The following is a 12,696-nucleotide window of genomic DNA, read 5'->3' as shown; positions in this document are numbered from 1 at the left end:
CTCACTGCAGCGGCAAAGGGTGACCAGAAGAGGTTTTTGTTTGCCACTCAAGCCTGCTCTGCCAAACAGTGGCCAATCTCAACCTTTCAGGCTTTGATACCCTGAGCAAACAAAAATCTCAGCAAGGATTGGATGCTCTCCCAGTACTCTTATGACAGAAGCCATATGTATCTAACAAGCAGCAGAGCATGAAGCAGTAGCTAGTGGAGTTCAAGTTATGCGATCATTCTGAGGAGGATGGCCCACTGGTGACTCTAGGTTATCCAGTTGATTAGGAAAGGAAAAAATGCATTTATATAGGGCCTCTCTCAACCATGTAGCACAGACAATATAGTACTGTCAAGTGTTGTCACTGTTTAGGAAGCATGACAGCTTCTCAGAAACAATAATATGACCATCAGGAAATAATTTGCTTTAGGTGCTGATTGGAGGTACCCTTCACTCCTCTTTGCTTCGTCACTGTCAAATCTTTCATGCCACCTGACAGAGCAAATGGTTCAACATCTCATGCAAGGATGCTAGCATTGACAGTGCGACACTCCTTCAGCATCACATTGCAGCATCCATTTGGACTACGTGCTCAGGTCTCTGCAATAGTCCTTGGTTCCATGATCTTCCTACTCAGAGGCAAAAGGGTCACCATAGAGACAGAACTCAGAGTGCATGGAACTAGGCAGTGGCAAACTGGAGGCTTCATTTCAGCCAATAATCATCCTCATTTAGAGGAGGAGCCCTGTGCTGTAATGTTCAGAACAGGCTCTCAATGATCATCTCTGCTGAACCTCCTGCCTTTGCCAGTTCCAGGTGACCATACTGCTGATGCAGCCAGTACCAACTGAATAGCTCAGGACAGTGGACTATATAGGCAGCTGATCCAACTCCAGCTCATCTTCATTTCTTCAGGAACAAGGAACAGTGATTAACAGTGAAGCACTGCCCAGCCTCACAGTTGGTAGCTTCTCTGTGGCAGCTGGCGAAATCAAAATCGTGATATGGATGCATCGCCTTGCATTGGTTCTCTGTCCAATAGAGACTGGTGGATATCTGTCAGTCGATAAGGGTGAAGACTTCACCACCCCCCCCATCCCCAGTAGCTTAGTATGAAATACCACCAAGAGGATCGTATGTCTATCTACTGGTCTTTCTTACCTACCTCCAAGATCAGAAACAATTACTCCCATTGACAAAGTGTCCACTGCACTGATGGAGCTGTGGAGATGCAAAGGAGCCACAAGGCTACTTTCACATGAACTCCTGAAGGCCCAAGAAGCAGAATGCCTTAAAATAGTTCACTTAATGTTATTGGTCCCTTTAAATGAACTTCTTCCTTTATCTCATCCTCCATAACCCAGAATACCCAAACACATGATGGTCATCACGATATGCCATGGGCTAGAATCCAGAATAAGATGACCAGACAGTGGTAGCAGAAAAATCAGTCTCTTGAACTTATTCACAAAACCAAGTGGATTCAACTCCAGCCTAGTTTCAACACAGCTGCCTCCAGGGCAGCAAGCTAGAATGAGCAGACCTAAAACAGGCACACAACTAAACAGGCAATTACACTAGTCTGTCTGTACAGGTGTTAAAAGGTACCAGTGGATTCTCCAACAAGAGTGAGCAAGTGGTTTTAAGTTTCTCAAATGGTTACTGCTATTTGTTACTGTCACTGAAAATGACAGGAACATTTTAATATATCAGAGACAGTTCTTGTGACAGACAACATCACACGTAGTAGGAAGAGTGCCTGTACCACCCCACCTGCCTCTTGGTAACATGGAACTTTTACTGCATGTTTCTGTGGCACCATTTCAAATCTGTGATGCCTCACCTCTTCACTGCTTAGACACATCTCTCTATGCAGGGTGAGGATATGAATCCAGGCACATGCCTCCACACAGTGTGGCAGGAGATCCAGGCCTTTCCCTCTATGCAGAGCCAGGAGCAGTTGCTCCAAAAAGAGTGAGGGAGCAGTGGTTTGCGTGTCAGTACATTGGATCTGTAATCATGTTAATGCATATGGATAGTTCAGTGCGTATGGGAAGGCCCATGTGTGTGTAAGGGATGTGTGGGTGTGTCACTGTTTGTGGGGATGCATTTGTTTGTCAGTGCATGTGGTAACGTGTGTCTTTGTGTATATAGGTAGGTGGGTGAGTGTGTGTGTACATCTGCGTGTCATGACATAAGTGGTGCACTTGCCAGACTTAGTCAGAGTCAGAGATTGAGCACGTGCAGAGTATGGGGAGTTCCCTGCCCAGCGAAGCAGTTGAGGCTACCTCATTGAATGTTTTTAAGGCAAAGGTGGGTAGATTTTTGAACAGTAAAGGAATTAAAGGTTAGGGTTAGCAGGTGGGTAAGCAAAGCTGAATCCACAAAAAGATTAGCCATCATCTTACTGAATAGCGGAGCAGGCTCGATGGGCCAGATGGCCTACTCCTGCTCCTATTTCTTATGCTTTTATGTGCCAGACAGTCCACATGTCAGATTTTGTGCATCATGATCTATACTTATTTCTAGCCTCTCTTCTCCATTCCCTCACTTTTTCATTACCGCTAATGTTCAGTTCTAATGAAAGGTTTATATCTGAAATATTAACTGCTCTGTCCCCTCCAGAGATGCTGTCCTGACATGCCCAAGAGTTTCCTGCAGTTTTTATCTTAGATCTCTGTTCATTTCTGCAATTGGGAAAATGTCATGCACACCACTTCAAAAAGCCAGTTCCTCCCCAGACTGCCTTGATAGCCCGTTCCACAGGCCCCCACACTCTCAGTCACTGTTCTGGGTGTTTTTCATGACAAGTACAATGTTCAGAGTCAGACTAACTAGAAACTGATGGGTCAATTAATATCCCATAAACCCACTAAACTGTTTGGGTTGGCTCTATTAGTAACAGCTAGCTTTAATTTAATTGAAGCTGTTTTACTGACAGACTACAAACCATCCAATAGCAAAGCAGGTATTGTTACGAGCCAGTTTAAGTCAGCCATCTAAACTCTTCAAGAAACAGTGGAAACTCCATGGACTAGATTTCAAGCTTCTCTACCAGCGAGTTGTGCAGGAGGGTGGGAGAAAGGAAAATCCAGCAGAGGCCTTCCTGCTGCCTATCCCCACTCAAATCTGAAATTTTACAGGGGATGGAGGAGTTATTGGAGCCTGTCCTGGGTCCATAACAGCTCCCCTGTTACTTTAGCCCATGTCAAGGAAACACCCATATCAAAGCAGGAAGCCCAGCAGCTTTAACCACACCAGCTTGAGTGGGGCCAGGTTGGGCCCAGCTCTTTAAAACTATCAGAGCACATCCGATGCAATCACCGAGGTCAGTCTCTCTTTTAACCAGTTGCCCTTTAGCCCCAAGACCTCCAGCTCCTCACTTACATCGCTGAATGGGTTGATAAAGCCTAGGATTACAGGGTTCCCTGGGCTCCTCAATGTAGGTGAACTGCTCGTGATCACTGCAGTGCTCACTGTTCCCTTTGATGCCACTGAGAGCACAAAGTTAGCAGCTCTCCTTGTCTCACCTTAAAGCAATTAACTCCACTCCCTGCATTAAACTTCTATAGCTAAATTCAGCACAGGACTCCCAAGATTGTCAACACTGAGGATGATGTCGGCATGCCAATGGACATGCATGGACCCTCACAATAGCTGTATAACTATGCACTCAAGGGAAGGTTGCTGCAAGAATCACTTGTTACCCTACCACCTCATAGTGTAGGACCATGTAGCAAAAGGACTGTCACATGCACAAGACCAATAACCACGTTAGCAAGATCCAAAAGGGAAAGCAGGATTTTAATCACAACATCCTTATCTGGATCAGATAACTCCCAATTCCTACCTTGGTGAAGCCTCCGAGACCCCCAGTCACAGGTTTAGGGCTTTGAACCTTGGAATGGCTTCCAATGGGGCACAACGGGGGCATAGCTGCAAAAAGTGCATCTTCCTGCTAAAAAGAAAAGTACAAAAATTGAACTGTCAATCTCTAGTTCTCTCACTGTGAACAGCTGATCCTGCACTACTAGAGTTTAGCATTGACTGGGAGTGCTAGACAATGGTCAGTCCTCACACTGAGAAGCATCACATAGGCTACTCCACACCTGAAACCACAGGTAATGTTGGGAGACAGACTCCAGGCCTTTGAGGCAACAATGGGAATCAACCTAAGAAGTATTTAGAGCTGAAAATGTGTTGCTGGAAAAGCGCAGCAGGTCAGGCAGCATCCAAGGAGCAGGAGAATCAACGTTTCGGGCAAGAGCCCTTCTTCAGGATTCCTGATTCCTGCTGCGCTTTTCCAGCAAGACATTTTCAGCTCTGATCTCCAGCATCTACAGTCCTCACTTTCTCCTCTAAGAAGTATTTATACTAAGCATTGCAATGTTTCCACTCATTACTTCATGTGATGACTGTTTGATCGAGTGATATTTTTCTAACCCTGAGAAAGCAGGGTCAGAGCACTAAAATAGACTGCATGCATCATACAATCACACAGGCTATGTACAATATATAGGAATAAATGCCAAACTTTAAATTACAGTGTGCAGAATTTCCAACAGTGCATAAATATCAAGGGAAATTAGAGATGTGCAATAAATGTTGGCCAGCAGGCGATGCCCAGGTCCCACGAGTGATTAAAAAATTATCTTTCACCTTAAAAATGGATCTTTAACTACTTAACCCATAAGAGCAGGGACAGTTTCATTTGATGCTTTATCAGCTCCAGACTGGGATGTTCTAATGTTCTTTAGCCAGCCTTCAATTCTCAATTCATCCAAAAGCTTGGTGGCCTTGTCCTCTCCTGCACAAGGTTCTACTCACTCATCACTCCTAGCTCACTGGCTAACATTGGCTTTTGGTCGGTTCACAACTCCAATCTAGAATTTTCACCTTCATCATTTTATCACTTCCCTCATAACTTGCTAGGCCTCCACCTCTGGCACTAAGTACATCTCCCCCAACCATCCCACCCATCTGAACACCCCTCCAATCGACTGATGGCTCTGTCTTTAGCCCTGTAGACTATGTGCTCCAAATCTCGCCCCATTGCTCTAACCCCATACTGCCTTCCTGGCTTTTAACATACTCATTAAAACTGGCACTACCTTTTCATCTTGGCACCCATGTCTGCCTGGTAAACATCTACAAAAGTCTGGGGGCACTTTTCTTTTTAACATTGGAATATTTCATATAAACAATGACAGAATTTAGTTAACAGCACAGCTTTAAGATCCAATGTTTAACTTCTGCTTCTTTCTTGCCACTGAAAAGGTGTCAATTATGAAAATCATGTTTGCATGATTATGACACCCAATCACTGAACTTCACAATGTGAGCAAGTTGGATTAACAGCCACGTGTCAAGTGTACTGCATTAATGCCCGGATGTGCTCAGATGTTGATGTACATTTGTTTGTAGAAAAACGTTCAAAGTAGGGCGAACAATTAAAAATTAGAATCAGTCCAGGAACTACTTTTTTTAAAAAAAAACAGTATATTTGTGAGGTCTTAACACAAGTCTTTCAGAATAAGGAGTCTGTTTAAATTAAAATATTTATAACAAATACATCACTCCTTCATGCATTCTTAATCTGTGGGAAAGTGTGTTTCTGGCCAAATAGTTTTTCGCGTTCCTTTAAAGCTTCATGTTCCTGGACTACACATATAAGCGTAACTTGTCTTATCTCTTGGGTTGGGTTTAGAGCTGGGAGAAGTTCTGATTCCATGCTTTCGGCCAGGAGCAAAGATTCAGCTCTGTTTAGCAGTCCTCAAAGCTGCCACAGCTTAAATGTAGCATCATTTAGCTGAATATGAACCATTTTTGTATTCATTCCTGGAAGTTCCACCGCCACCACCCACCCCCCCCAACCCTAAGCCTCCCACTCATCTAGCACACTACCTCTTCACCCACCTCACACCTTGACCCACCTCACACCTGCCACCCTCTCCCCATTTAACTTATATATTCTTTCACAGCTGCTGTCAAATTTGTTGGTCATGCTGCCATTCATTTAGACACACAAAATATGGCACACCGACTGTCTCAAAAAAAGTATGATCTTGACAATAATCCTCTTTCCTGTTGTGAGGATTCCTGCATATTTCTCTCCTGTCATAGCAGGTGGCTTCTTCCATGCATTTCCAGAATATAAATCATCCAATTGCATATATATTCGTTTTTTTGTCCAAAATAGGGCATCCAATCCTGATTGGAATTTCTGCACCTTTAAGTATGGTGTTTGAATTGCAGCTCAGCAGTTGTTGCAGTGTGCTGACCAATATTCCTTCCAAAGTTACTGTAAAGCACTACTGACATGCTAAAGTCATTACATAAAGTCAGGTTTTCCTGTTTGTTCTTTCCCTTTTTGTCAAACGTCATTCAATCAACATTAATCAGACAGAACAAATGCCTCATTTCCATTTGAGGGAACTTGCTGAGTGCAAACTGGCAACTGCATTCCCCTCCTGTAAGGGACCAACAAAGGAGCTACAAAGGGCACTGTCTGAATCAAAAAATATTTTGTTCTGTCGAAGGATCACAGAATCATAGAGATATACAACAAGGAAACAGACCCTTCAGTCCAACTCATCCATGCCGACCAGATATTCTAACCTAATCTAGTCCCATTTGTTCGCACATGGCCCATATCCCTCTAAAACCCTTCCTATTCATATACCCATCCAGATGCCTTTTAAATGCTGCAATTGTACCAGTCTCCACCACTTCTTCTGGCAGCTTATTCCATACATGCAACACTCTCTGCGTGAAAAAGTTGCCCCTTAAGTCCCTTTTATATCTTTCCCCTCTCACCCTAAACCTATGCCTTCTAGTTCTGGACTCCCCCACTCAGTCAAAATTCTCCTTTAATTGCTTGTCAGTGATCACTTCTGGGAAGGGTTTGTACAGACATCAGATGAGAACAGAATGAAGCTTAGATGTGCAGTCAGAGTCAAATTTGCAGCTATATTTGCATACACTCTAAAAGCTGCTCAATGGCTGTAAATTATGTGAAAGGCCATAGTCAAATATAATTTCTTTCCTTGTGAGGCCTTTGTCTGAACTTGGCCTTTTGTTTTAGTTAAGTTAATTTAAATACTTTGGGCATGTACTTGTCCATGAAATCGATTCAAATTTAGCACTCATTCACAGTTGAGGATAATTTGTGTGTAAGGCAAGAAAGTCCTGTGGACATAGTGATCTCCTACACCTGTTTAACCTGTATACAGCCACTTCCAGCCCACTGTATTTCCAATAATTGTTGATCGACCTGTGCCATCTCCAATCTCCAGTGTACAGACTTGCATTTCCAGACAATAGTTATGTTCAGTTGCTAGAATCAATAAAGACAAAGGGAGTTATTCAGCTCATTGTGTCTGTGCCATCAATTCAGAATAGCTATTTAATTAGATGTGCAGGCTAGGTGGATTAGCCATGGGAAAATGCAAGGTTATAGGGACAGGTTAGGGGGGAATGGGTCAAGGTGGGATACTCTTCGGAGGAGCGGTGTGGACTCAATGGGTCAAACAGCCTGCTTTCACACTAGTAATTCTATAATTCCTGGACTTTCCTTGCAATTATTTTACTTCCCAAATACTAACCCCTACCCTTTTAAAATTGATTATTAAATCTACATCCATGACTCTATCATATAGAGCAGCCCAGATCATAACATACTGACTGGAAAAAAAATAGCCTCACTTCTCCTCTAGGAGCAAATTACTGCAGATGCTGGAATCTGTACTGGAAACAAAAAATGCTGGAAATCACAACAGGTCAAGCAGCGTCCATGGACAGAAAGCAAGCACACATTTCAAGTCCAGATGACTCCTCTTTAGTTGTTTTGTCACTCATTTTAAGTCCCTGCTCTTCAGATAGTGACACTATCTAGGTGAACAAATCAGTCAATATTTTTAAACAGGTTTTGAGTTTGCAATTCTGACAGGGATGCGGGCAAAGTCGTCCGCCACACCGAACCCCCCGCCCCTCGGCACAAATCTGGAGTTACCAGGATTCTTTCTCTTGCTCAGTGGACAGCTATGGTGTTCAGTCATGCTAACTATCTCTTAAGTCAGTCATTGAGGTCAGTTTAGTAAAGTGCTGATTTCCAGTACAATGAAATGAGGGGTTCAAAGAGACATTTGTACATTACATCAACACAGCCTGGTAAGAGTCAAGATTCAAAACAGGAGGCACTTTCACTTGACAACAAAGCTAGCTCAACAGGACAGGAAAACCCTTACCTTCACAGCCGTTGTGATGAAGCTGCTGCCGTGTATTTTGGGGATGGGTGACCGGGCCCCTTGTGAAATGCCTGTCTGCTTTGTCGTGGGGCTCCCTGCTTCAAATGAAACAAGGAAGTAATAAACTTGAACTTGAAAAATCATGAGGCAAACTGTGAGTTGAGATTTCATTTATTCACATTCCTGCGGACTACTATTTCAACCTTTAAATTGATCAGTTCACGTCTTTGAAGAGAAAAGAATTCCAGACAAGCCTGTTTGATTTGTAGGTTTCTGACAGCAGGATTTCAACACTGCTGTGTTCTATTTTTTAATTTTTTTTACTCCTTGGCCCAATATAAACATCCTGATAAAGAAATGTAGCCCTCAGTGGGTTAAACTCTCATATCAACCGTACAACACACATGACTGTGTGTACCTGACACAGCAGTCAGCTGAATAACAAATTAGTCTCTGCTTTGCATTCTGGGATACTGAGCATGTGGAGGCAACAAACTATTTCACACTAGTCTATTCACTCCAGTGCAGTGCATTTGACTAATCAAGCAGCATTAATGCTTGTCATCACTCCTTATCCAACTCCACATCATATCTCAGCTTCACCTCAGCTCTGAAGCAGTCAGAGTCTGAAGGCTGTTGTTAGAGTCATTTACAGCACAGAAAGAGGGTTTTGGCTAATCAAGCATATGCCAAATCCTCGCAGAACATTCCAGTTGGTGTCACTCCCCTGATCAAATATCTTTCCTGACATTGATAGCCAGCTCTTCTGAAGCTAGTGACACGTCACAGTGGAAAGTGATGAGCGTGCAATGACTTAGTGGTATTATCGCTAGACTATTAGTCCAGAAATTTCAGCTAATGTTCTGGGGACCTGGGTTCAAAATCCATAATGGCGGATGGCTGAATTTAAAGTCAATAATGAATATGGAATTAAGGGTCTAATGATGACTATTATCAATTGTTTGAAAAACCTATCTGGTTCACAAATATCTTTTAGGAAAAGAAATCTGTCATCCTTACCATGTCTGGCCGACATGTGACTCCAGACCCACAGCAACGTGGTTGACTCTTAACTGCCCTCTGGGCTATTAGGGATGAGTAACAAATGCTGATCTACCCAGTGACACCCCCAAGCCATGAGTGAATAAAACAAAATGCAACATGCAACACATAATAAGTGCTTTATCCAAGTTACTAAAGCAGTGACACAAATAGCAAATTGAAGGGATTGTCAATTTTAACAAACTAGAGTATCGAATAACAGACTTGCAAAGAGCTGGAGCTAAACAATGAGGTAAGTTAGACTCAAACAATGAGGTGCACCCTATTATATCACAGTATGACACTAAGTCTTAGCTTATGGCGCATGCATGTGTGAATGCAAATGGTTAGGGTTCTTACCTGTGTTTGATGTTGACACTCCAATCACTTGTCCAGGTTTGTCCACTATAATGTAGGGATTACTTATTACAGAGACAGATGATCCTTGCTTCATGTGTACAGGCGTAGAGGTTGGGGTACGTGGCAAAGGAGAGTGACTCGGAGTTGAGATTGGCGATCCTACAGTAAGAGAAAACAATTAATGTCATCACGAATGTTTCTACTTCAAATCACAGACTTCAATTTCACAGTAGCCACAGTTTGAACACACCCTATAGATCAGCGGGCACAGGCATCAATTAGTGAAGGGCTAAGCAAAACAAATCATCCCTATTCCGAAAATTTGATCCTGTTCATTATCTCTGTCATTTCCACTCTTTAGGTTTTTCACAATTACAGCAATTCTGTATTTCCAGATTTTAACATTATTCCATACTTCATTCACTTCCATCTTTTCTATCCTTTTCGTTATTGTGTCCGTTGCAGTTTAGATGGTAGTACGCTGGCCTCTGAATTACAAGTTAGTGGGTTCAAATCCCAATCTAGGTACCTGAGCAGAAATTTTAAGGCTGGCACTCCAGTGCGGTTTTGAGGGAGTCTTGCGGTTCATTGATGCTGCATGTTGGGTGGAATATTAAACTGAGATCCTATTTTCCCTCTCATGTGGACTAAACAAAACCCCATTATTTCAAAGACCACCAGTCAGTCTGGTGGTGAGAAAGGTTTAGGAATGATAATGCAGCCAAAATTAACAATCATCACTTGGACAAATATGGAACAATAATTAAGGAAAGGTAGCATAGCTTTGTTAAAGGAAAATCATGGTTAATAACCTGATTGAGCTCTGCAGTATCAGAGAGGAAGTGTGGACAGGAACTTCCAAATGGTGTGTAATAAAGTACCATAAAATAGAATTGTGGAACACACAGGACAACAGCAGTGTGGAAACAAATGTGGCTGGATAACAGGAAAGAGTATAGTGGTGAATGGCTGTTTACCAATCTGGAGGCAGTGATCCCTAGGGGTCAGTTGATATGTTGATACTTGGTTGTACAGGGCACAATTTTGAATCATAGTCATCAACTTCAAAAAGGCTTAGGCCAACCAGGAATGAGTGAGCATGCAGCAGGTGAAGTTTAATGCAGAGTAGTGTGAAGTATTGGCAGAAAGTACGAGGAGAGGCAATATAAAATGAAGGATATAATTCTAAAAGGGCTGCAGGAGAAAAGGAGGCCTAGGGCCCAAATGTGCACAGATCATCAAAGATGTTCGGGGAATTTAAAGAAGTGTTTAAAAAGACGTAGGGGATCTTGGTTTTATAAACAGTTAGAGATCAAAAGCAAGGAAGTTATAATGAACCTTTATAAAACACTAATTCAGATACAACCAGAATGTTGGTCTAACTCTGGAAGAACAACGTGAAGGGCTTTACAGTGCACAGACAATATTCAAAGCAGTGGCTTGCATGATTGAATTAGAGAAGTTGGCATTAGTGTATTTTGTGAAGGGAAGGTTAAGAGGAGATTTGATGGTAATATTTGAAATCTTGAGGGGTCTAAATTGAGTAGCTGAAGAGGAACCATTTCTGTTGGCAGAGATGTCCAGAACCAAAGGACAATTTAAATTGACTGGAAAAAGAATCAAAAGGTGACAAGAGTAACATGTCTTTATTCCCTGCAGTGTGGGGTTAGGATCTGAAACATACTGCCGAAGTGGACAACAGGAGGAGATTCAATCAAGACCTTCAATACGAAATCTGTGAAGCACCTAAAGAGAAAACATTTGCAGGACTGTAAGAAGAGATTGAGTGAGGAGGACAAAACAAACTGCTCCAACAGAAAGCCAGATGAGCTGTCTGATTCCATAGTCAGTTAGCCTGGTGCTCTGGTCAATGGTCAACTCTCAACCAACACTGAAACAAATTATCTGGTCACTATCTCAAATTCTATTGTGCAATGTTAGTTATACACAAGCTGGGTGTTCGGTTTCCTATGTGACAACAGTGACTACACTTCAAACCATTTAAATGCCCAGAAAACAATTTGGAAAAATGCGAGGTCATAAAGGCACCTTGGCATTGCAGGTATTCTTGTCATTCCATTATTCTCATCCTTTCAACATACCATCCTTAATATCATTGACACCCTTTCCAATATTCCTATCCTGAAACAAGATTCTATCCTTCTCAACACTTCATTCTTGCCAATTATCCATCCGTTCTAAAATGCCCATCCTTCCGTAACTCCCACTGTTTCTATAAATTTTCTGTTTTTGTTTAAACAGCTATTTGTTAACTGGATATCACTGGAATAACGGAGATCACTGAAGATATAAAGCAGGTTGGGCAGTATGTGCAAGGAAAAGAGAGGCTGGAACTGAAGCATCTGATGGGATGACTCATAATCAACTTCTCTCTTTGCTTTTGTCAATCCTATAAATGAGTTATAGAGTCATAGAGATGTACAGCATGGAAACAGACCCTTCGGTCCAACCTGTCCATGCCGACCAGATATCCCAACCCAATCTAGTCCCACCTGCCAGCACCTGGCCCATACCCCTCCAAACCCTTCCTATTCATATACCCATCCAAATGCCTCTTCAATGCTGCAATTGTACCAGCCTCCACCACTTCCTCTGGCAGCTCATTCCATACACCCTCTGTGTGAAAACGTTGCCCCTTAGGTCTCTTTTATATCTTTCCCCTCTCACCCTAAACCTATGCCATCTAGTTCTGGACACCCCTATCCCAGGGAAAAGACGTTGCCTATTTACCCTATCCATGCCCCTCATAATTTTGTAAACCTCTATAAGGTCACCCCTCAGCCTCCGACACGCCAGGGAAAACAGCCCCAGCCTGTTCAGCTTCTCCCTATTGCTCAAATCCTCCAACCCTGGCAACATAGTTGTAAAGCTTTTCTGAACCCTTTCAAGTTTCACAACATCCTTCCGATAGGAAGGAGACCAGAATTGCACACAATATCCCAACAGTGGCCTAACCAATGTCCTGTACAGCAGCAACATGACCTCCCAACTCCTGTACTCAATACTCTGACCAATAAAGGAAAGCATACCAAATGCCTTC

General features: G+C 42.7%; 1 protein-coding gene across 15 annotated transcripts in view; it reads right to left on the bottom strand.

The window, feature by feature from the left end:
* yeats2 (YEATS domain containing 2) overlaps window positions 1-12,696 on the bottom strand; it is a 136,956-nt gene that overhangs the window by 81,425 nt on the left and 42,835 nt on the right. For 5 of the 15 annotated variants that reach the window (XM_043701856.1, XM_043701854.1, XM_043701855.1 and 2 more), the window contains 4 exons: window positions 9,636-9,794; window positions 8,235-8,332; window positions 7,202-7,324; window positions 3,839-3,946 (listed from right to left, as the gene is read on the bottom strand). In XM_043701856.1, coding sequence (XP_043557791.1) covers window positions 3,839-3,946; window positions 7,202-7,324; window positions 8,235-8,332; window positions 9,636-9,794 — 488 coding nt within the window. The remainder of the gene's footprint in view (window positions 1-3,838; window positions 3,947-7,201; window positions 7,325-8,234; window positions 8,333-9,635; window positions 9,795-12,696) is intronic. The other 10 variants (XM_043701851.1, XM_043701859.1, XM_043701853.1 and 7 more) reach the window with 8 other exon arrangements.

The sequence above is a fragment of the Chiloscyllium plagiosum genome, chromosome 13 (genome assembly GCF_004010195.1).
Source record: "Chiloscyllium plagiosum isolate BGI_BamShark_2017 chromosome 13, ASM401019v2, whole genome shotgun sequence".
In the NCBI taxonomy this organism is placed as follows: domain Eukaryota; kingdom Metazoa; phylum Chordata; class Chondrichthyes; order Orectolobiformes; family Hemiscylliidae; genus Chiloscyllium; species Chiloscyllium plagiosum.
This window is presented reverse-complemented; position numbering and strand designations above follow the sequence as displayed.